The sequence below is a fragment of the Megalops cyprinoides genome, chromosome 1 (assembly GCF_013368585.1).
Source record: "Megalops cyprinoides isolate fMegCyp1 chromosome 1, fMegCyp1.pri, whole genome shotgun sequence".
NCBI classification, from domain to species: Eukaryota; Metazoa; Chordata; class Actinopteri; order Elopiformes; family Megalopidae; genus Megalops; species Megalops cyprinoides.
Window position 1 is genome coordinate 3324123 of NC_050583.1, and position 25000 is coordinate 3349122.

The 25000-nt window shown below is 40.5% G+C and overlaps 1 protein-coding gene across 1 annotated transcript in view; it reads left to right on the top strand.

The window, feature by feature from the left end:
- Nucleotides 1-568: 568 nt before the first annotated feature.
- The window catches only part of LOC118782860 (adhesion G protein-coupled receptor E1-like), a 29242-nt gene continuing 4810 nt past the window's right edge, over nt 569-25000 (top strand). Inside the window, exons 1-13 of the mRNA XM_036536472.1 lie at nt 569-623; nt 11608-11751; nt 12068-12214; nt 16253-16387; nt 16783-16896; nt 17283-17464; nt 17563-17742; nt 18888-19094; nt 19803-20035; nt 20423-20489; nt 20580-20671; nt 20887-21049; nt 21419-21523. Coding sequence (XP_036392365.1) covers nt 569-623; nt 11608-11751; nt 12068-12214; nt 16253-16387; nt 16783-16896; nt 17283-17464; nt 17563-17742; nt 18888-19094; nt 19803-20035; nt 20423-20489; nt 20580-20671; nt 20887-21049; nt 21419-21523 — 1824 coding nt within the window. The remainder of the gene's footprint in view (nt 624-11607; nt 11752-12067; nt 12215-16252; nt 16388-16782; nt 16897-17282; nt 17465-17562; nt 17743-18887; nt 19095-19802; nt 20036-20422; nt 20490-20579; nt 20672-20886; nt 21050-21418; nt 21524-25000) is intronic.

The window sequence follows — 25000 nt, forward strand, 5'->3', positions numbered from 1 at the left end:
TAGCTGACTATGACTCTGTCTGTTGTGCTCGCCCTGAAATGACAGCTCTGTGTGCGCAGATTGATGGTGGTTGGCCACCTTCCATTAAAACTGTGAGCCTTGACCTGATGGCTTACTACAAAGTTAGAGACGAACTCTCAGTTAATGAATATATATATATTATTTATTTTATTTTTTTTAACCTCAAAAGCCTTTAAACGTAGTGCTTGTTCCCACAAACACTTTGAATGGTCTCCAAGTTTTTATATGTAACCAAAACAACTTTGAAGGAAGAGGATAACAAAGTTTTCTTGTCACTGGTTTATAGATGTTTGCTGTCTCTTTTGCTTGAGAAAAAGAAACACGCCACTTGCTTCAATTTTTCATTATTTAAAAAAAAGAGGGATCCCTATTCTCACTTTTTCCCCCACTTGAAAGCGAGGTGAGTGTTTGCTACATTTAGAGTCTGCGTAGCGCTTAATTTTTTGGAAGCATACGATGGGACCATTTGATGGCTCCATTGGCTGCCGGGTTGTAGACTGACGTCCGGTAGTGATATACGTTCATTTCCGTAAGGAATGTGGCAAAAATGGCGGAGGTCTGTAACAACACTCTCAGGATTACCGTGTCGGCAGAAGACAGAGGTGAGGAACCTTATAACATCCTCACCAGTGGCAGTATGGGAGAAAGCAATCTCAGGCCACTTGGAGTAATAGTCCATCAATGTAATAACATACCGACAAACAGGGACAGCAGTTTCAGTTGGCCCAACAATATCAAGGCCTAGTTTCTTCCATGCCCCGTCAGGCAGTGGTACAGTTTGCAGAGGGGCAGGGTAAGTACTGGCGGTTTCATCTTTCGATTGGCAGAGGACACACGAAGCTATGTAAGTCTGAACCTGGGAGTCCATCTTCGGCCAGCAGTAAAGCAGATCACAGCATGACGTAAAGAGATGGGTGCTATGAGTCTCGTGCCTCTAAAAACATAACTGTCCTTAAACTTGTTTTGCTGAGACACTTGTCCATAACACTTGATTACAGATAACAAACTGAAAGATAATCTTGCCACTCACACTCAGAAAAGAAGATCAAAAACAACTCTGAGTTGAGACTCTGAACAAATCTGAGAACTAATACATTTGAACAAATACCATACAGCATCTCAGTTAAATGAAACTCTAAAATTTTGGTTAGCCAGATAAACATTGGACTGCCGAGTCCGGGGTGTTATCCTCTTCCTTCAAAGTTGTTTTGGTTACATATAAAAACTTGGAGACCATTCAAAGTGTTTGTGGGAACAAGCACTACGTTTAAAGGCTTTTGAGGTTAAAAAAATATATATATATATATATATTCATTAACTGAGAGTTCGTCTCTGACTTTGTAGTAAGCCATCAGGTCAAGGCTCACAGTTTTAATGGAAGGTGGCCAACCACCATCAATCTGCGCACACAGAGCTGTCATTTCAGGGCGAGCACAACAGACAGAGTCATAGTCAGCTACTGGGAGGGCGCTTAGTGTTGCGGAAATCTGCGAGACCAGTTCTGGTTCTACAGCTGTAGTGGAGTCAGCTGGAACAGACAAGGGATGATGTGACAGGCAATCAGCTGTGTAGTTCTGGGAACCAGGTCCGTAGACAACATCATAGTCGAAACAGAGCAGGTGTGCTGACCACCACGCAGTGCTCATACCCGCCCGACCAACACCCTTTGTGGTAAGTCATGCCCTGAGGGCTTGGTGGTCGGTTCGAAGGGTAAAACGACAGCCCCACAAGTATGTCTGCCATATTTCTGCAGCCCACACGCACGCAAGTGCCTCTTTCTCAACGGTAGAGTATTTGCTCTCCTTTGCAGTTTGTGTATGAGACGCAAAAGCAACTGCCTTATCTGTGCCATCCGACTGTACTTGATAAAAACAGCACCAAGGCCATAATCACTAGCATCAGGACAGATCTCTGAGTCTCGTGCCTCTAAAAACATAACTGTCCTTAAACTTGCTTTGCTGAGACACTTGTCCATAACACTTGATTACAGATAACAAACTGAAAGATAATCTTGCCACTCACACTCAGAAAAGAAGATCAAAAACAACTCTAAGAAATCTGCATCTGAGAACTAATACATTTGAACAAATACCATACAGAATCTCAGTTAAATGAAACTCTAAAATTTTGGTTAGCCAGATAAACATTGGACTGCCGAGTCCGGGGTGTTATCCTCTTCCTTCAAAGTTGTTTTGGTTACATATAAAAACTTGGAGACCATTCAAAGTGTTTGTGGGAACAAGCACTACGTTTAAAGGCTTTTGAGGTTAAAAAAAAAAATATATATATATATATATATATATTCATTAACAGGTTACTGGGGGATGCTAAATTCTTAGTCCTGGTTATACTAATATATGTTAGTTTAGCTGATATCGGAGAGCAAGTCCTGCATTCTGACACACAGAAACATCACACTCGCATACAGTGAAAACACACCCTGTGTCAGTTATCAAGAAGTGTGAGTCTGATGGAATAAAAAAAATGCATCACTAATTCCTCTTTCTTCTCCCTGGTCAAGATACAGACATATGACTCTATTAGTGCAGTAAACAGAGTGGGAAACACTGTCAAAGGAAGCATGAAGTTTCCAATAAGGCGCTGCTCGGGCATTGCTCACTGTATGTATTTGTGACTGGTAAATACTCATCTGACTGCTTCATTGGACATTCAAGTACATTCAAGTACATTTCCCAGCATCCCTTCTTTGTCACTCTGATGAGATTATTCTCTGTGTTTCTGGGAGTGTAACTGTAATGCATCTCACACACACCCCGCTACAACATAACTGCTGCAACAATTATTTAACAACACACTTTCCGTGCAAGCTTTGGAGTGACCGTACGTCAAAAAAAAAAATCCTTCAAAACATTTGCGCACAAGCTAACAATTTTTCTGAATTCTGGAGTAGTTGTAGAGGTTTGATTGCACAGGCAGGAAGGCAAGCAAGCTGGGAGTCCAGGTGTGAGAGGATCAGGGAATGAACTAGGAGCTATGTTGAATACATGGTGAGATACGAGTGAATCCTTTGGTTGTTGTACAAGAAGAATCTGCACGCCCGAGTCACCGCTGCCACGTGACAGGAGAGTTATCTTATCAAGCAATCATTGGGTAAAGTTATGAATCTCAGGCATTTTACAACAGCCTGAGTTCCAATCAGAGCTGAGCTGTGGGTCATGTGACTTTCTCTAAAGGGAGTAATTGGCTGCTGGGCACACTGCAGCTGATGGAGGGAAAGCACACCTTCAGAAAGAGGGGCGGGGCTTAATGTACAGTCTAAGAGGGGAGTGCGATATCTCTTACTTGCTGGCGATGAAAAAAAGTGACAGGTCACACCTCGACTGCAGAGCTTCAGAGCCTGCAGAATCATCACTACGTTCACTGGTGTATACAGCGTAATGAAGAATTCACCTTTACGCACTTCTGTTTTACATTACATTATATTATTATCATTTAGCAGACACTCTTATCCAGAGCAGCTTACATAGGTAATGTCTTATGACCAAATGAACAATTTTTTATTTTTTACATGTTATCTATTTTTACCGCTGGATGTTTACAAAAGCTATACTGGGTAAAGTACCTTGTACAGCAGCAGTGCCCCAGCAGTGAATCGAACCAGCAACCTTTCATTAATAAGCCCTGGTCTTTACACTATATTACACTGTTTAGGAATCACCACTTGTGCATGAGGTCTGGCTCACCACAACAATCTCCACACTCATGCAAGAGAGCTAAGGCGAGTTAAAAATGTGATCCTCCAATAAGCCAACAGTGAACCACAGTGAAGAGGCTGATGCTTATTAATGTAATGTTCTCTGATATCAGTAAGTTCTGACAGCATCTTTGGCTGATTTGGGTGGTGATGAAATAACACACAACCTGCAGTACACTCGATAATGTGGTCTTATGAAGTCACCCTTAGCACAGAAGGGGACACCAAGCAGGATTCTCTGAGGTTTGCTCAGGTCTCTGGCACACAAGTGTTTGAGCTGCATTTCCTGCCTGGTGAGAAGCTGCTGCTTCCTGCTTCCTGCAGTTCTGTGTGAGAATATTTCACCATAAATAAACAACTAAAAGCCAAGCTGCTGTATGCACACACTTCAGACATCAAGCAGCAAAAAGACGGTCATGTCTCTCCACACACAGCTGCTGACACTCTGAGCTGCAGACTGATGTAAAGACTGAACTGAACAGAGGAGGAGAGACAGAGACAGAGAGAGAGAAAGAGAAGGAGAGATACTCTGTAAGGGAAAGGACTGGAGGCACTAGGAATAACTGGGAGTAACTGGGAGCCAGAGCTCAGCATGAGGAACCTCCTTATTGTCACCTTGTGTCTGATAGGTGAGTTCTGTCTGACCTCAACACTACTACACTCAACATACTTCACTCAGCACAAAATGACCAAATACTGTTGTACTGAACCCATTTCACTCAACACTGATACTGAGCAAAGTTTCACTCAATGCTATATTACTAAACATAGTTCGACGCTATATTACTGAGTACTTTTACTCTCAGCATCATTACACTCAGAGTATTTCTGAACACTGTTACACTCAATATATTTTACTCATTATTTCATAATTTAACACTGTTACGCGCAACACTGTATTTCTGAAAAACTTGATACATTACACTGACTGTTGTATTGCGGTATATCATAGCACATTTACATTGTTACATTGTTACACTCTGCGCTGTAATGTAATGCTACACTGAACATTACAGTAATGAAAACTGCTGCTCTACTTTGTTCTTTGATTTTCTCTAACAGCTCTGTATGCGGTATGTGCATAGTAATTTTTCTTTAGATGATTATACTGCGTTGTTTGATTTTTCTCAGGTGTGTGGTGTGTGGTGTTAGGAAAGGTGATCACAGTGAGGGGGTTTGAAGGAGGTAATGCTGAAATCAGGTGTCCATATTCAGAGGGATATGAAGATTACCCAAAGTATCTCTGCAGAGGGGACTGTACATGGTGGAATAGCATCATTGCAATTCGGAGTGAAGCAGGAAAAAGCACAGCAGAAACAGGGAGATTCTCTCTGTATGACGACACAGCAAGGAGAGTCTTCACTGTCAGAATCACTGCACTGACCCTGGAGGATGCTGGGAAATACTGGTGTGGAATAACAACCGCAGGAGTTGATATCTACGCTGAGGTGAAACTTATCGTTAAGACAGGTGGGTGCTGGCGATGCTAGAAGAATGTCTACAGTGATATCAGCAATTCTCAGACTGATTGTTCACTGACTGAATGTCTACAGTGATATCAGCAATTCTCAGACTGATTGTTCACTGACTGAATAGATAATAATCTTTAATTTGATCATACATCCATCTTATGTACCCTTCAGAATAAACTATACAGATGAATTCTTTAGAAACACAGAGTGAATTTAGTTTCAGAATTGTGCAGAGTTTCAGTGTGAAGTGTTTTAAAGTGCTTGTAGTAACTTTAAATGCTTCTCCTGTGATTGACAGCTCTGTTTAATGTTTAATCCATCAAAGTGATTGGCTATGAAAGAGGAGGAGTCATCATCAGGTGCCCATACAAAGCAGAGTACAGAAACCATGCGAAATATTTCTGCAAAAGTGAGAGCGGTATTAACTGTGACTATAATGCAAAAATCAGCTTGGGCAAAAAATACAGATCTGAGATTCTCCTCATATGACAACACTACAAAGAGCTTTTTCACTGTAAGAATCACTGGACTGGCCCTGGAGGATGCTGGGAAATACTGGTGTGCATTAGATGGAAGTTCAGACTCTGACACTTACACTGAAGTAGAGCTGGAAGTTAAAACAGGTAAAAGTCTGACATCTCCCATTTCCTCATCAGTACATTTCCACGTCTGAGAGATTCAAACCAGGGCTGCTGGGGTTACAATTACAGAAAATATTTGATTGAAGAAAATAACACTGAATAAGCAAAAAATTATATATATATAAAAAAGTATTGCAATACCAAATAACATGACTGGCTTTGAGATTAGGAAAAAATGGGACATTCAGAGAAAGTTATAAAGATTAATTGCATAAAGACAAAATCTGAATATGCTTACAGTTCATCCAGTCTCTGATCATTAGAATATCAGGAATATCAAAGCCACTGGCAACAGTGTTGTATATGTAAGTAAGATGTATATGTAATCCAATGTTAATATATTTCCCTTGCGTGGCTGAAGCTCCATGTTGTGAGAACTGCATCAAGTGTGGTTATCTACAGGGACATGAATGCAGTAATAGATATTTCTGCAAAGATGTCAAGAATATCTTTAGCTGTAAAGATCTAATCAAAACTGGGGAAAAGAACGGTTGGCTGCCACAAGGGAGATTCTCTCTGTATGACAGCACTGGAGGGAGATTCTTCACTGTTTTCATCACCAAACTGACACAGAGGGATTCTGGGAAGTACTGGTGTGGAATACATGCCTCAGTTTACTCTGATACGTACACTGAGGTGCTGCTGAAAGTAGAGAAAAGTAAGAGTCTCAATCTTTTGTTCTACCTGCATCCCATAAAATCCTGAGAAAAGTTCTGAGTCACAAAGAAACATCACTCTCTCATTCAAAAATGCATATTTTACGTACTGTTCAACCGGATGAATGATAATATTATTAAAAATGATTCATTCATGATGACATGGAACATCATTAAAATTGTGTGAAAAACAGTGAAAATAAGAGCTTAATATCAATATAGAGGCTTTTTGAGCTGAGGAGTAAGTTCTGCATTCTGACACAGAGAAACATCACATTTATTTTTGCAGATAACGCTGAGGTTTTCTGGTTTGGTCTCTTCCTCATAACTTGGTTGCTGTTTCTACAGTAACTGTATATAGTTCTCATGTAAAAACTCTAAACCACAACAGGAAAAAGTGTGAAAATCTGGTTTTCAAGAGCATGGAGGTGTGGGTCATGTGACTTTCTCTAAAGGGAGTAATTGGCTGCTGGGCACACTACAGCTGGTGGAGGGAAATCACACCTTCAGAAAGAGGGGCGGGGCTTAATGTACAGTCTAAAAATTTCATATGAAGTGATAATGATTTCTGTTCAGTAAACTCCCTTCCTGTAAGTGGCACATAACGTGAGAGCCTCGTAGTTTGCATTTGAGCAGTAGAGCTTCGTAATTTACGTGTGAAATCATTACATTAAATTATATTACATTGCATTCATACAGCAGACTCTCTCATCCAGAGCGACTTCCAGCACAAGAGAACAGAAGCGCATCCATCCAGATCAATGGTTCTCAAACTAGGGGGCGAACATATCCCGAGGGGGGTGTGACACGGACCTCTCAGCGGCGGATTGCAAGGGGTTGGATGACAGTTGTCCCAACAAATCACAGACATTTTCGTCTTTAGTCCAACCAATGACAAATGAAAGTTATCATTTGAAATTTCAAGAACGAACTTTAGCAGGCACCCCAAGTACATAAGAAATCGCAGATATTGGAAGAAGCACCACTGTGCAATCGTGTCGAGTTGGTAGTAACATGCTTTAAGCTTGTAGCTTTGCCATAGCTTTTAAAATAGCCTTTAAAAAGGCTGTTATTGAAAGGTATCTCCTTGCGTTGCCCTTGCTTGTAGCCCTCTAGCTCTGCAACAGCAGTTTATCTTAAAACAGTCTTTTAACAGACTATTTCAACTTTATTTTCTTCCTTTCCATCTCTCCTAGCTAATCTTAACCATCTTTCTCTTCTTATTACCCGTTACCTTTGTCTTCTTGGTAGGCTACTTCTACTTCTTTCTTTCGCTTCACAATCACAACCTTAACATCATTCTGTTCACAGTCATTACAATCAATACTGTATCACAATAAACATAAAAATTTATTTAACGACTAGTTTGTGAACCGCTCATTTCAGCCGAGCTCCCTTGTCTTGTCGTAAGGTGACCTTTGATAAGCGAGGAATAGCCTCTGTGGTTCGTTCATAAAAAACGCACGTCTTAGCTTAGCATCAGTTTATTGGAGATCAAACACCGTGGACAAATTTGTAATTCGAGATAGAAGAGATGCCCCTACTGAAGAGCCAGTTGCAAAAAAGTCGAAAGTCCGCAAATATGACGAGAGTTATTTGCAATCCGGGTTTTCTGTGACTGGCACTTTGGAACAACGTCCTCAATATGTGGTTTGTGCGGAGGTACTTGCTAATGAAAGCATGAAACCGTATAAGTTAAAAAGACACCTAGACACCAACCATCCCGACTTAAAAGATAAGCCTGTGGATTTTTTTTTTAAAGATAGCACGATGCCCTTCATGCCCAGAAGTCCACAATGAGCAGACATACCACCGTGTCTAGTCAGTGTCACTGGCTTCAATAATAACGATACTTCCTAAGCCACTAGTAACCTAATAATAATAATAATAATAATAACAACAATAACCCCTGGTACTACCACTACTAATAAATAGCATGATGATAATTACATAATAATAGGGTCTAATAATCATAGGGAATAATAATAATAATAATAATAATACTAAAGAAAAAATAGCCTACCACTAGTATTAACAAATAGCTTGATGATTGTAGGCCTAATAATAATAGCCTACCTACCTAATAATGATGATGATGATGATAATCAATAATGTCAATAATGATAGCCTACTTAATACTACTACTACTACTACTACTACTAATAATAATAATAATCGTGGGGGGGGGGTTAGGGTTAGGGTTAGGGGGATACAGTTGATCAGCGTGGAGGGGGCCCAGCTTTCAAAAGTTTGAGAACCCTTGATCCAGATTAAATGAGCAAAAGTGTCGGACCAGGCTAACAACTCTCTCAGACAAATTAACATGTGCTGCCCTGGAACTAGACAGCCTATGAAACTAAAACCTGTTTAAACTCTGCCAAAATCTTTAAGGACAGAGTGCAGCACTGCATCTTAAACCTGTCTGTCCCTGACCAGACACCCTTTCACAGCCAGCAGTGTGAATCTAGTCCTTTAAACACATACATTTACAATTAGTCACTTGGCAGACACGCACATCCAGAGCTACTTACAAATGTGCATTCATAGCTGCACAGGTACTGAAACATTAGTGTCATCTTTGAAATGTAGTGCTTCTCCTTGCTGCTTTGTGCAGATGTGGATGAATGCAGGGAGAACCCTACAATCTGCGGCTGGGTATCGAGGCTCGGTACTTCTAAAGCACCGACCGAATAACGCCGGTACCACCGAGTATCAAAATCTGTTTTCGCATTCAGTGCTACATTTACAACAGCACGTGTGAAACCAAATGTCAATGACATTAATAATAATTAAATCGTAATATTCATTAGGTGAAACTGCACCATGCTATTCAAACAATCATGCAGCCGCAAAAGGTAATAGAACCCCACATTTTAACGTGTATAATAGCCTAAGTACATGTCATTTGCTAAAACTAAAAAAAGCACTGAGGAAAAAAGAGCCACGCTTATATCCAATGCGAAGAACTTCGTTTTACAAGTTTTGAACTAACCCAGTCCAAACATTTTAATATTCTTGTAGGCCTAGTCAGTGATGTCGTATTTTTATTTGTTGTTAATGTAGACATAGTACGCTACAAATGTCATGCATAGGCTTAGGCATCACATTTCTGTTTTGTTTTACAGCCTACTATGTTGATTTGTCAGTATTTATTAATAAGGACTTTATTCACGTTAAAAGGAAATGTGATGTCAACATTAAATACATCGTAGCCTGCGTAAAATTGCAGTTGTGATGAATAAGAACTGTGACACATTGTGTGCACCTAAAATATGCTACTGCTAAAAATATAAATATAACATAATATTCCAGGTAGATGAGCAAAATAATATTTAATAATATTTTATATTCCTACAATAATGTCACGGAAGCGCTTTGATTCCTTTTGCATCGTCACAGTCAATGGCGGATGTAGCCCAAACCTGTTATAGCCTACTGAGAACTAGCTATTCTGGCAACACGTATTCACCAAGTCTTCATAGTCAGTCAATCTTTGGAGTCAGAACGAACTGGTGAACTGAGGACTCACAGTTCCTTTGAGTCCGAACGAACTGGTGAACTGAGGAACTTGTCGACAGTTCATCAAGTCAGTACATGGGAGTTGAGAGTCTTCGTAGTCACCGGATCTTTTGCATTGCCCCACATCGTCAGCTGTGCCGGGATGGCCAATGGGAGGTGCTTCGAGAGTTTTAGCATTTCAGCCATTGGCTAGTTGTCGTAATGAACGTACTGCTGATACAGTTTTGTGATAGGCTGCTTCGTGGACAGACCGCATATATAATATCCACTGGAGAGAGAGTTATAGCTGCTATGCCAGCTAATCAGTGCGCATGTTTGCAAAGAGGAAGGAATGAATCTTTTAGACTAGGGATTCAGTACACTCAGTTCACCGCAAAGATTCGTTCAAAAGGATTCGTTCATTCACAAACTGCACATCACTACAAGCCAGCACTTGCCAGACAGTGATAATGAGCACAGACGGTCTTCTAGCGAAAGACATCATAAACAGTTCCCTTGAAAAGGGAGGTCCTGGCTGGAATATTTGAACTTTCTGAATGAATAGGTGGACAACTACACCAAGGTTACTGACATTACATTACGTAGATATGTAGCTAGTTGCCTCATTGTAATGGGTTCTCAGCTAAAAATCTCAGACAAAAAGAGAGCTAACTAGCTGCAAACATTTGTCAGTGCCTAAAAGTGGAATATTGCAGAAAAGTTTGTGTAACCTTTAACACTGATAATTGTGCTTGCTAGCTTGCTGCGCAGTTATATTGATTACAGTAGGATTTGTTATGAAGCTATATATTTGTTATTTTAATTCCTATGAGCTGCATATAAAGCTGTTACATAAAAAAATTACATGTGACTCACTCGCTACAAATAAAGTCATTTTTTGCATAACCCACATTTTTTCTGACATTAGCTAGTTCAGGCCACACAGATTCACAAATCATTGCTAGCTAGCATTAGCTACCTACCTTAGGCTTTATTGTTATAAATGGATTGAAAATATGACTGTAAACCCCTTTGTTTGGCAGAATAATAAAATGGTAAAATGATTTTGTGCATTTCATATTTCACTGTTTATAGAAGCTGTTCATACAGTTGTTCAGTAAGAAAACAATAAATACTTTGCACTGTGGAAATTGAGAAGTGTTGGTTTATTTTGTCTGATGAAATGAAAATTTTGGTTATAGTAGAAAACAATTGCTTACAACAACAACGAGTATAATGAGGTATCGAAAAAAGTATCTTTTTGGTACTGGCACCGAATTCCAGGTACTGATAATCGGCTCTGATACCAAAAAATTTTAAAGGATACCCAGCCATATCAACAGCCATGATTAGCTAGCTAGCAGACTGGTCCAGACTATTTCCCATTGGTGCACTCACTGGGTGAAATTCACCACGCCTCTCTCATTCTACCGCTATGGTGACAATGTTCATTGACTTAAATACATACATACAGCATACAGCAATGTGGTCCACCCCACCTTCAGAGCAGTCTGGGGTAGGGTGGGGGCGGGGCGTCAGTGTTGGGGGTGGGTAAATAGGACTGTGTCACACAGGGCAGGTGACAGGTGTGTTCTTCTCCACAGATAGAGACGAGTGCAAAGACACCTCTGTGTGCGGCCCCAACGCAACCTGCAGCAACACTTTGGGAGGATACAGCTGCTCCTGTCACCATGGATACAGAGCCCCCCCAGGGGTCACTCTCACCAACTCCACATACCCCTGCCAAGGTGAAGGGCAAATACACACATACACACACACACATACACACGTTTTGGTTTAGGATGTCTTGGGGTGCACTGCCGTAAATTTATACAAAGCCCCGTTCAAATATTTTCTTCATTAGATTTTATAGATTGCCACGATCATCCCTCAGACATTTCATCATTTCTCCTTTCATTAAACACATACTGTCCATGTACAATTAGTTACTTGGCAGACATGCTCATCCAGAGCTACTTACAAATGTGCATTCATAGCTGCACAGCTACTGAAACATTAGCGCTGTCTTTGAAATGTAGTGCTTCTCTTTGCTGCTTTGTGCAGATGTGGATGAATGCAGGGAGAACCCTACAATCTGCGGCTCAAACGAAACCTGCAGCAACACCGCTGGCAGCTTCACCTGTGAGTGTAAGGAGGGATTCATTGCCAGCCTGGGGCTGGAATGGAAGCTGGGCGTCACCACCTGTACAGGTGAGTGTGGAGGGGAGGCTGGCAGTCACCACCTGTACAGGTGAATGGGGGAGAGGGCTGGGAACACCGTGGAGATCATCGGATTTTCTGAAGGCCACAACAATTTTTCCTGCAAAGCTCAATCAGATGTGTTGTTTCCTGAACTACAGAAATGCCTCCTTTACATGGAGGAAAAGGCTTTTGCTATCTTCATCTGGCAAAAGAGCACCTCAATGAAGGTCCAAGAAGGCCTCCAATCATGATGCAGTTGATGGGAGGGCAAAAAAGGTCGTGGTTCCACACAGTTATGTCCATGCAAATGCACTGGATAATCAAATGGTTTCAGACCTTCTATTGAAGAAGAATGAATAGAATGTGAAATAAAATGTGAAACATCCTCCCTTATCATGGCTTGCTCACTCATTGGAAATTCGTAACACACAAAAAGCATCATCATGAAATAAAAAAAAACTGCAAATACAGATTTCTCCCTACCATGTGATTTACCATTCAGTTTGACAGATGGATCGGTTAATTTACTTGGTATTCATATCCCAGAGAACATGAATGAAATATCAACACTTAATTTCAATAATAAACTCAGATCTTGCAGCCCTGGAAAGGAAAACATTTGACCATTTATGGCAAAACAGCTTTAATTAATTCATTAATTGTATCCCACTTTACCTATTTATTCATGGCATCACCAACTCCTGAAGAATAATTTTTCAAAACATATGAGCAGAAGGTGTTCCAATTTATATGGAACGACAAACAAGGTAAAATTAAGTGGACATATCTCTATAATGATTACGTATCTGGTGGTTTAAAAACTCGAAAAATGGTTTTCCAGTAGATTACTTAAGAGTGTTCACCCCATTTTAGAAAAGGACTTTTTCCATTCTTATGCGTTATTCAGTAATTAATTACATATTCTCTATTTTCTTCACTTTTTTTGAAAGAAGCTCTACAAAGTTGGTTACAATACCAATTTTATCCACCAGAAAATACAGAACAAGTCTTACAACAAATCATATAGCTGAACTCCAAGATTACGATGGAGAGAACAATGAATTTTTTAGAAACAAATGTTTGACAAAAGCATAATTTTTTATAAAGGATATGGTTGATGATAATAAAGATATCTACAAATTTTACTTAGAAACATAGGTCTTAGTTGCCATATCATACAAGATTTTAGATAGCTGGGAAAAAATGTTAGATTCACCAATCCCATGGAATTAGATCTTCATAATCCTTTATAAAACAACACTAGATTAAATAATAAGATATTTCCAATACAAACTAATATATAAGTTCCTGGCAACAAAAAAGATGTTAAATATCTGGGGAATTGACCAATCCCCCGTATGCCGATTCTGCCAAGAAGAAGTGGAATCTGTAGAGCGTTTGTTTTGGTATTGTCCGATTGTGGCCTTATTTTGGACAAAGGTTTAAGAATGGTTATCAATGTAGGATGTTTGTCTTCAATTAAACTTGTTTACGGTGATACCGGGCGATATATCAAAACACTCTCACGTAATACAGAACATAATTATATGCTTGGAAAAGTGTTTATTTTTGGGTTGACATCAGTGGAGACTCTAAGAATTGAGAGATTCAAGACCTTTGTAAACTATTATTGTCGAACCGAGTGTCTTAAGGCACATGAAACAGGAGCTTTAGCTTATGCCAAAAGATGGGATAAAATTAGAGAGGCTGAAGGATGGAATTAGTAATATATTTAAACAAAGAAGGTAAAGAATAATGAAATATATTGTATAACAAGGAAGAAGACAGAACAAGATGTTGTCCTCCTCTGGGGGGGGGGTAACTTAAAAAAAATATATATTGACTCGTTTAAGTTAGAGTCCATGTTCTATAATCTTTGTACAATGCTGTTGATATTTTGTTACTGTATTTTTCTTTTTTTCCCTCCACATGTACTTGTACATACATTTATTTTGTCCATTTGTCGATCCAGCTTGTCCTTTCCACCCTGTCTACGGGAGGGGTAAGGGGGGAGGAAGGGTGAGGGGGGTTAAAGGATGGAGGGAGGGTGGGGGGTGGCTAGAGGGTGGGGGGAGGGTGGTCTATTTCTTTGAATCTGTTTTTGAAGACTGTTCTCTGTTTGTTCTGCATAAAATCCAAAAAAAAAAAAAAAAAAACTGCATCATTTGGTATGAAACTGCTCACTCCATTCACATCCATGCTATCCTAATAGTGGGCTCACTTACGTATTAACTTGCTATGATATCTTAGATAGCAATTGTTACTACTTTAAACTTACTGCTGGCCATTAAGTTTAGTGATTGAGAAATCTAATTTGAAGTGAAGTAAGCAAGCACTCATGAAAATGTGTGATCAATATTGCATTGATTTCTCATTTAGCTGTTACCAAACTTCAAATAACATCAAGTATGTTGAAAAATTAAGTTCTCACAATTGTTGCCTTCTCTTTCATTCAGAATTGCACATCAACAGTTAAATGTATCATTTGTGACCTAGATTTCTTTATTTGTGTTATATTTTCATGACAACTTGATCACCACAAGGAACTTATTTATGATTAACGATCCATTCCCTTTGCCAGTCCTTCAGGGTGATATACATTTCTTACTTTTGACGTGGTACTTTTGAGGATGTCTCCCTCTTGTGGGTCTTGATGGAAGTGCAGTCCTGAGCTCCAGTTGCAGATTTAAACAGATTCCTCCTCATGATCTGCATTCACTGTCCCTAGACAGACAGGCCTGTGTTTGAAATGATTACTATTGCTTGTGTTGCAGGTGTGACAGAGGGCTTAAATACAGCAGAATGTGAGGTGAGAGCTTTCATTCTGTGAGCAGGGGTCGAGCCAGCAGGGGGTAACTGTTTATCCTTCAATCGCTACCTAGAGTCTCTGTAACTCATTATTACGTATATTGTTTTTTAAAGATTTTTCCAGAGGATTTTACCTTGATCCAGGTAACTTCCCATACCTGGATTTATTATTAAACTACATGACAGTCCTTTGACGAAAGGCCCATCCATGTCCACACTCAGTACATTTACAGCATTTTTTCTTTTTTGCTGTGTTTTACAAGTTTTGACGGTTACGTCAGCAAGTAATGAGATTGAGAAGTCATTCCCTAAATGATCAGTACTGATTGGTTGTTTCTTCCAGGGTAAATCAGTGGAGTGGTGCCAGTTGGACTCTGTGGTTAATCTGCTAGACAACAGCAGCTCACTGGTGCTTCCACCCACAGTAAGTTCAGTATCTGCTGCCGTTTTCACTGCGCTGTGTGTATTTAGTGTGCTGTGTAGCGCTGCACAGATAGTGGCAGCCATGTTGCAGTGAACACATCCTTCCTCTGTCCCTTCTCTGTCTGTCCCCACTCTCCCCCTTTCTTTCCATGATCATTAAGTGATTTATTTTATTTAGTTTATTTTAATGTTAAAATATGCCATGTGCGTGAAAGCAGAAACTTAGTTTTAGCGACTCTAAGAAACTTAATGCGGAACTGTGGTAACAGGCAATGTGAAACTCTCTGCATTAACAGAATTTTATTTCCCTCATTCAGGCTCTCATAAAGTAACCATTTTTATTTAGAATGCCAATTTTCATTCAATTTATGAACTAGGGGATAACAATGGAATGGTGAATTATGCTTCCCCATGAAGAGCAAGTCTAACAATCATGTTTAAATTTATGAATCAAGAAGGCTAACTTCCCACAATGGGTTGTAATGAATCATACAAATACATGATTTATATAATACTTGAAATATATCACCAGGGCCCACAAATATCGCAGTGTATGATAATACTGGATATCAGCCCAAGCCTAGTGTGTGTGATTGTTTTATCACTGCAACAGTATTACTGCTACTGTCTTTGTGCTGAGCCATTTAGATGTTTTGTCATGATGGGTCCATTGTGATGTTATTACTGTGTAAGTGATGCGTGATAGCCATTAATCCTCTGATAATACCAGCATTATTAGCATGTTACAACAGTGTTATTGTCCTGTCATACAGACAGTGGAAAAATTGCTGAATGTGACCCTGCATGCTGTGGAAGTGCTGTCTGAGAGGGGGGGTGAGGACAGAGACAAGCTGAGAGATACCATGCTGGAGGTCACAGAGAAGCTGGCGTCAGCACTGGTGAAGCCCACACAACACCAGAGCTTTGCCAGCGTCACTACCACACAAATAGGTTTGCACCCTCCGATAACCGTTTAGCACAGTCCTTTGTGAAAGAAATATGCTGCAAGTGTGTCTTTTCTGATGAAAAGCCCTTAAGCTGGTTTAAGAATAAATGCTTTAACAGTTTAGTCAAATGCTAAGGGCTAACACTAGGCTAGCATATAGAATGGTTTGACTGGACAAATTTGGACAAAAAGTCCCTTTAAAGGATATGTCATAAATCTGTTTGTTGTGTCCTAAAACTTTTAGGAGCAGAGTTTTTGCAAACACCAGTGCTGATTTCTGAACACCAGAGTATTGTGAAGTGGGGACTGCCTGTAATATAGTACTGTAAATTGTTCAGTATAAGCAAATAATTTACAATGAAGGCATTTACTGTCAGGTTTTTTCCATCTTTTCTGTCAGAGGTGCAAACGTTTGCCATCGGGCCAGAAACCAACCTGACAGACACACTTCAGCTAAAATCCAGAGTAAACCTTCTGGAAATTGATCTGCTTGGAATTGCTAAGAACAACAATGGTGAGTCCAGAATCCACACCTCAGCCAATCACAGTGTTCTGTTCATTACTCTGTCTTTTTGGATTGTTTTATTCCATTTGTATCTGATATTTTAACATCACAATCTGCAGCGCATGTAATTGATATTCTGAGGTTTTTGGCAATTTCTAAAGCACCATTTCCTGTTTCATCATCGTGTATGTAACATTTTAGCTTGACAAAAATCATTTTATTGGCTGGTTTTCACACATAACTACAAATCTCTAAACAAGACACAGCATTATAACTTCGGCTGATGATGTATGTAGGTTATGTTCCATAGAGGTTCTGAAGGGAAGTCTACATTAAATGAAGGTTCTGTGTTCTAAGTTTCTGATTTGTGTTGGTTCTGTTGGTCTGTTCTGCAGGATCTGGAGCGGTGGTCTTCATAGCATACGCCAACATGGAGGATATGCTGAAGGCCAGACTTTTCGACATGGACAACAACACCATCAAGACCATGATGTCCAATGTCGTCTCTGCATCCCTCCCCAATACCAAACACCCAACATTGCTGAAACCGGTCAACTTTACCCTGAGACACCTCACAGTGAGTCCTTGCTCCATCTATACCCCTCACTAATACCTTTAACAAAGTTTGCATTGTAATGACATTGATTTGGTGTCGCTATGAATTTATATGTTGAGCCTCCCTCCCTTTCTCGGCAGGTGGACCCTGGGGGTAATCTCACCTGTGTGTACTGGAATCAGAGCAGGTGGATCGTGGATGGCTGTGAGGCCACAAAGATCAATTCCAATTACACCATGTGCACCTGCAACCACCTGTCCACCTTCGCCCTCATCATGCAGACGGACAGATCACCTGAGGTGAGGAGTGAAGGGAGATGAGTAAACTAATCAGAGAAAAGACAAACAGATGTATTAGGTGGGCCTCTGTCAGAACTCAGGCAGGGACTCAGGCGCAGACAGCAGAATGGGGTGCACAAAGCGAACTATAATTAAGCCAATCCAGAATCCAGAAAACGTAGTCAAAACAGGCGAAGTCGGAAAACCATAAAAGCACAGCTAACAAAACCAAACAACAGATCCAAAAACAGGCAAGATCAGTGAAACAGGCTGGCAAGCAGAACAGGAAAAAAAGCTGTAGCGAAACAGATAACTGAGACGAACTAGCAACGATACAAGAACCAAGCAGGGAAGATATAGGGCAAGGCTGATGAGGAGATGGGATGCAGGTGTGCAGGCAGGCAGGTCGAGACAATCAGGTGGGCGGAGACAGGGCGGAGAGCGGGGCAGGGCTAGAACACAAGGAAAACAAAAGCACATGGACAGGGAAAAGAAAACAACTGGCTAAGACGCCGCAGTCATGACAGGCCCCAACCAAGACGATTAATACACAGCACAAACTCATATGCTTCTCTTGCTCAATGTAAAACTGGTTGTCCATTGACTCCTAATTAGTTGACATTAATCACTCAGTAAAATTAATTTTGATATGGGCTTATAATAAAGAAATTTCCAGAATGCTATAAAGCAATTATATTTTATATGAACAATCAGCAATTCTGAGATATCCTAACTGAACATCTTATAGTACATATTATAAGCAGCAAAGGATCCATGGTAGCAAAGAGCTTTAGCATTCTGAGAATCCACACCTGTCCATTGTGTCCAAAGCGCTGGACAAAAATTTGCCTTATTACTGTATGTGCTGTTTGAAGGAGTTGGTTGTGACTTGAATGGTGGTTTGATCTGAAACCACTAAACTGTTTTACTGCACTGGGCTGGATCGAGAGTTGAATATTCAGAGTATTACTTGCAAAAAGATGGTAGATCTGGAATAAAAACATATTTCATCATTAAGAACCCTAAAATGAAGCCCTACTCCTTGGTGAACCATTTCACCAGTCAGTGTTCAGACCATGGTTCAACTGGTGTTACTGAAACGCAGGAGCTGCCATATTTTTTTTATTATTATTTCTGTGGATTTCTGTTTTGATTGACTTTTCCAGGATGACATCATCTTGAAGTGGATCAGCATGATTGCATTGTCAGTGGGGCTGCTGTTTCTGGCCCTGGCCATCCTGACCTTCATCCTCTGTCGCTGGAACCCTAAAGTCAGCAACACAGCACGCCTCAACCTCTCCATCTGCCTCTTCCTGGCCCACCTGCTCTTCCTGCTGGTGCAGAGTTTCCTCTCTCACATCCAGAAGCACAAGGTTCTCCACCCACAGCTCCCAACTTTTACCTCATATCAGAGATCTCATCACTCTGTATAATCTCAGTGTTGGCTATCTCCTCAGTTTTGTTTGTATGATTCTAAAGAGTTAATTTGTAGTGATGTCTTATAAAGTTAACAATGGCTTTCTATCAATCAAGATATTTATACACTGATCTGAATACTTTAAACTGTCACGAAAGAAAAAAGGCTACAAACAGGCTGACATTAAATAGATATTGTTGACGTTAGTTGACGTTAGGGATTCAATATCCAGGAAACTACAGGAACTACAGGTTAATTTACCATGTATGTCCTGTAAACCATTGGGATTTCGGAATAATGAAACAAGACACAGCATTATAACTTCAGCTGATGATGTGTGTAGGTTATGTTCCTTAGAGAATAATGAATAATGATGGTGATGACACTATTGATGTAATGATGATGATGGTAATAACGGTGATGGCATCAGTGATGATGATGGTAATAACGGTAATGACATCAGTGATGATGATGGTAATAACGGTGATGGCATCAGTGATGATGATGGTAATAACGGTGATGGCATCATTGATGATGATGGTAATAACGGTAATGGCATCAGTGATGATGATGGTAATAACGATGATGGCATCAGTGATGATGATGGTAATAACGGTGATGGTATCAGTGATGATGGTGGTAATGATGATGTGTCCCTCCTCAGCTGGTGTGTGCAGTGATCTCGGGCGTGCTGCACTTCCTCTTCCTGTCCAGCTTTGTGTGGATGTTCCTGGAGGCTCTGCAGCTCTTCCTGTTGGTGCGCAACCTGAGAGAGGTCAGGATTATACAGAGGGAGGGAATCCACTGGGGCTTCCTGCTGCTGATTGGCTACGGCGCCCCCTGTCTGGTGGTGGGTGTGTCTGCAGGAGTGGTTCCCGAAGGATACGGCAGTGACCAGTAAGCACAGAGAGGGGAAGGGCTCAGGGGATGGGGCGGAGCATGTACAGGAGGACCTACTATTGTTCTGTAACATGAGAAGACTGTACCCAGCAGATGTTCTTGTTAGAGTAGAATTATCGATATTTGCAGAGAGGTGAGATTAACTGGTTCACAAGTGTTACAAGTATTAAAGTTCACAAGTATTAAAGTTCACAAGTATTAAAGTACTCTTGGGTCATGGAAAGCTAGCAGCATTATGGACAGCTATGAGATATATGTAGACATTGTTCTGGATCAGCCTGGAACTGTTCTTCCCTGGTGTCATGGTGCTGGACTTGACTCCATACTGGACTGGATTCGATTGATTTGTGGGATTTCTGTAACTTTGAGGCTGGTTGATCGTAGGTGCTGGCTGAAGACTGATGAAGGCTTCATCTGGTCTTTTCTGGGGCCAGTGTGTTTTCTCCTTGCAGTAAGTACTTGACTTACTTGTTTGATATCTGTTTCCAGTTACAGTCTGACTTTCTTTTGATGAAAATATACCATTGTCTGACCTGTACAGGTGAATGTCATCCTCTTTACTACCATCACTGGATACCTGTGGTTTGCCCTGGCTGGCCGGGACAAGGAAATCTCTCAACTGAAAGACACCAGGTAGGAGAGAACAGGTAGAGGAATGAGAGGACAGGTGTTTGTAAGAGAATTTAGCTAGGCAACAACAGATAGATCAAAAACAGTTGCAAGGAAAAGTAAAGGAACAAAAAGACAAATACAGGTGTTAGAGAATGGACACAGGTATAAGACACCTCTGGTGCTAACCCATCTCTCTCTCTCTCTCTCTCTCTCTATCTCTTTGTGTCTCTGTGAAGGATGATGGTGGTAAAAATACTATTCCAGTTGATCATTCTTGGTTGCTCCTGGATGTTCGGCTTCTTTGTGAATAACAGCAAGGTGCTGGAGTATCTCTTCCTGCTTATAACCTCCCAGCAGGGCACGTTCATCTTCCTGGTGCACTGCGTCTTCAGAAAAGAGGTGAACACCCACCTGTTCTACCCACCTGTGCCCCTGTTCCCCACTCACTGTCCTGGTACCAGTCTGCCTTACCTGCTAATCTAACTCATCTTCTTTTCCTTCTTCTCACCTCTGTGCCTGATGTTACTACCCTGTGTCTCTTCCTCTCTGTCATTCATTAATTTACCACTCTTACTTCTAACCAATAACCCATCTCACTTACCAATCTGTATCCTCCCCATTTGGTCTCACCTGTGTCTCTAATCTGTTCATCCTATCTCCTCTGTCTCACCTGCATCTCACCCCCATCTCATTTATCTTCCCAGACTCACCTGTCACAGCTGTACCTGTGCTCTGTTGTACCTTTACTTCCTCCTATGTGTGTTGCAGGTTCAGGAATGGTACAGGAAGTGGTGGAAGATCCTGTGCAGCTCCAGCGATGCCTCTGACTCCTCTAACTCCTCCAAGACATTCACAACTTTCTCGAGCATCACAGTGAGTGAAAGCTGACAGAAGCCTGCAGGACTCCTCAGTGTACCTAAATTCAGGTTTAAAAACACCACAAACTGAAACATCCTGAAATGATTCTCAGTATAGACGGTATGGCCACCTGCACATGCTTTGGTTACATATGGAGTTACATATGATTCATATTCATATTTGTATTCATAATCATGTTGAGAGTGGTTGACTCAGTTTAAAATTCCAAAAATTCACTCACTTCCACTGCAAGGGGGTGAAATGTAAGGGGGGTGAGGTCTCTGCAGCCAAGATGGCTGAACCCACTTAATTTTCATTACTACTTAATTGTGATGCGAGAAACATTGGTTTGGCCATTTGGTATTATTAGTTATCATTTTTCATTGGCTATCAGCAGTCCCTCAATGCATGTGAAACCTTGCAAGCATCAGCAGGAAATATTGATATCCACTCAAGATTATGAGGCACTCGGAGGAGCAAAACTCATTACTGTTTTCATCACCTGACATGCCGCACAAGCTTAGACGTTAAATCTGATAAAAAACATGAACATTTTTGTATTGGACACTTGGCACCACATCAGGGATATACTGGAAGCCTTTATTATGTTGGTAATACCATGTTAAAGCCATAGATCTTTTCAATGGAGTGGTATCAGGGGACTATACCATAGATCCTAACAGCACTCTGAGTTCATTTGTCCTGCTAATGATCATCTCTTTTTTTTGTCTTGCAGAAGTAAGAGTCCATTCTTTAAGGAGCCGGATTTGAGAAGCCACCTGACTCTGTGCTGTTTCTCATGAGCCTGTCCCAATATGAACTTTGAATTAAAAATGCCTTTTTCCTTAAACAATTTACACTGAAAATATTTCTGCTAATGTGTATTTAGAACGCGCTTTGAAAGTTCATTTGCTCCTCATTTTTTGTTGAATAAGCTAATGAGGTGAATGGGTGTTTAGTTTGTATTTCAGCATAAAGATTCAAAGCTTAAAAAGCCCTTTAATGATTCAGTGCTATTTTATTTTATTTTTATTGCAGTGAAAATAAATAATTGATTCTGTGTATCTGTATGTATTGAGAGGGTTTAATATTACATGTGGTAGGGTGGCAGTGTAGCATAGCAATAAGGTGCAGTGACCATAACCCAAAGGTTGCTGGTTCGATTCCCTGCTAATGAACCCTTGATCAAGGCACTTATCCCACAGCTGATTCAGTTAATATCTCGTATAAATGGGAAAACTGTGACCTATGGAAGTTGCTCAGGATAACAGCATCTGTGAAATGATAACAATTTGACTTAATGTAATATACTGTCATTGTCTAATCAGTGATTATTAATGACAGACAGATCCTGACCAAGTACAGGCTCAGTGACCACACCCCAGCAATTGAAAAAGGTGGATGCAGACAGTCATGCATAAAAAAAGTCACTGTGGTCACTGTGAAACAGGGGAGGTAGAAAAAGAGATGTACTTTCTCCTACACTGTAACAACTTCCAAACAATTACAGACAAATGTGATGAAGAAAAATTACATATCAACACACAGCAGTGTGGTATGTATCAAAGTGTCACAGCCTGTATGTGTCTGTATTTTTTATTTGTTTTTGTTGTCATTTTATTTGCATATTTCTGCTAAAATTGCTTTGGCATTACTGTGCATCGGTGTGGTTATGCAAATAAAGCTGGTTTGAACTGAATTCCTTGGAGTGGAATTAGCCTGAGCTCTCTGTGCAGTCAGGGTCAGCTGATGGCAAAGCCCAGCCGTGAGCGTGTCTTGGATTGAGCACCTTCCCTGGGGGAAGGCAGTGTATCATAGTGCTGAGGAGCAGGGCTTGTAACCGAAAGGTCGCTGGGTTGATTCCCCTGCTGGGGCACTGCTGCTGTACTCTTGGGCTCAAGGTATTTAACCCATAATTGCCTCTGTAAGTATCCAGGGGAACAAATGGATGAGATGCAAAAAATGATCAATGTGGGCATAGGACATTACCTATGTAAGTTGCTCTGGATAAGAGTGTCTGCTAAATGATAATGTAAAGTAAAACAGAGGTGCATCATGGTGAATTTTTCATTACACTGTATACACCAGTGAGACTCGTGATAATTCCGCAGGCTCTGAAGCTCTGCAAGTCCTGCAACATGTGACATGAACTGCAAAAACTGTAAAAGGACACAAAACACAGATTTATGACACATCCTTTAAAGGAACTCAGACCAAATTTTTCCAGTCAAACCACTGTATATGCTGGCCTACCCTTAACCCCAAGAACAAAGACTAAAGTGTTACAGCTTTTATTTTTAAATAATCACAACAGACACACTCACAGCATGTGTCTTTCACAAAGGACTGTGCTAAACGGTTATCGGAGGGTGCAAACCTATTTGTGTGGTATTGACGCTGGCAAAGCTCTGGTGTTGTGTGGGCTTCACCAGTGCTGACGCCAGCTTCTCTGTGACCTCCAGCATGGTATCTCTCAGCTTGTCTCTGTCCTCACCGTCCCTCACAGACAGCACATCCACAGCATGCAGGGTCGCATTCAGCAGCTTTTCCACTGTCTGCATGACAGTACAATAACACTGTTATAACATGCTAATAATGCTGGTAATACATGGTAATGGCAGAGGCTTAATGGCTGAAAGATCAGTTACACAGTAATAACATTATAGTTGAGCCATAATAACAAAACATCTAAATAGCTCAGCACAAAGACAGCAGCAGTAACACTGTTGCAGTGTTAAAACAATCACACACACTAGGCTTGGGCTGATATCCAGTATTATCACACACTGCAATATTGGTGGCCTCTGGTGATATATATATCATTTATTTGTATGATTCATTGCAACTCACTGTGGAAAGGTAGCTTTCTCCGTTTGATTATTAGACTTGTTCTTCACGGGGAAGCATAATTCACCATTACATTGTTATCGCGTAGTTCACAAATTGAATGCAAACTGACTTACCGAATAAAAATGGTCACTTAATGAGAGCCTGAATGAGGGTAATAAACTTATTTTAATGCAGAACGTTTCACCAGAGTTTCACCAGAGTCACCAGAGTTCTGCATTAAGGCTCTTAGAGTCGCTGAAACTAAGTTTCTGCTTTCACAGATATGGCATATTTTAACGTTAAAATGAAATGCACAAGAAATGATTTTTGTTGTAACTTTGGTTAGCTGTGTGTTTCACCCAATGTAGAGATCCTTTGGACCTGGGGTTGTCTCAGCTTTCTAGGTTCTGTTTTCTGTAACTGTCAGCAGCCTACACAAAATGATTAATTTTTTTTATATTTGTCCACATATTTGCTCAGTCTTGAGCAAAGAAGTCATAGATGTACTTGTATATATACATATGTATATATATATATCATCTTACAAGTGTGTTGTTGTCTTCTATACCTGGAGCGTTGGCTGGACTGTTAACCATCAAAAAAACGATAAAAAATGTATTTCTAAATAGACTGTTTCCATGCATTTTCTTCTTGCATGTGAGG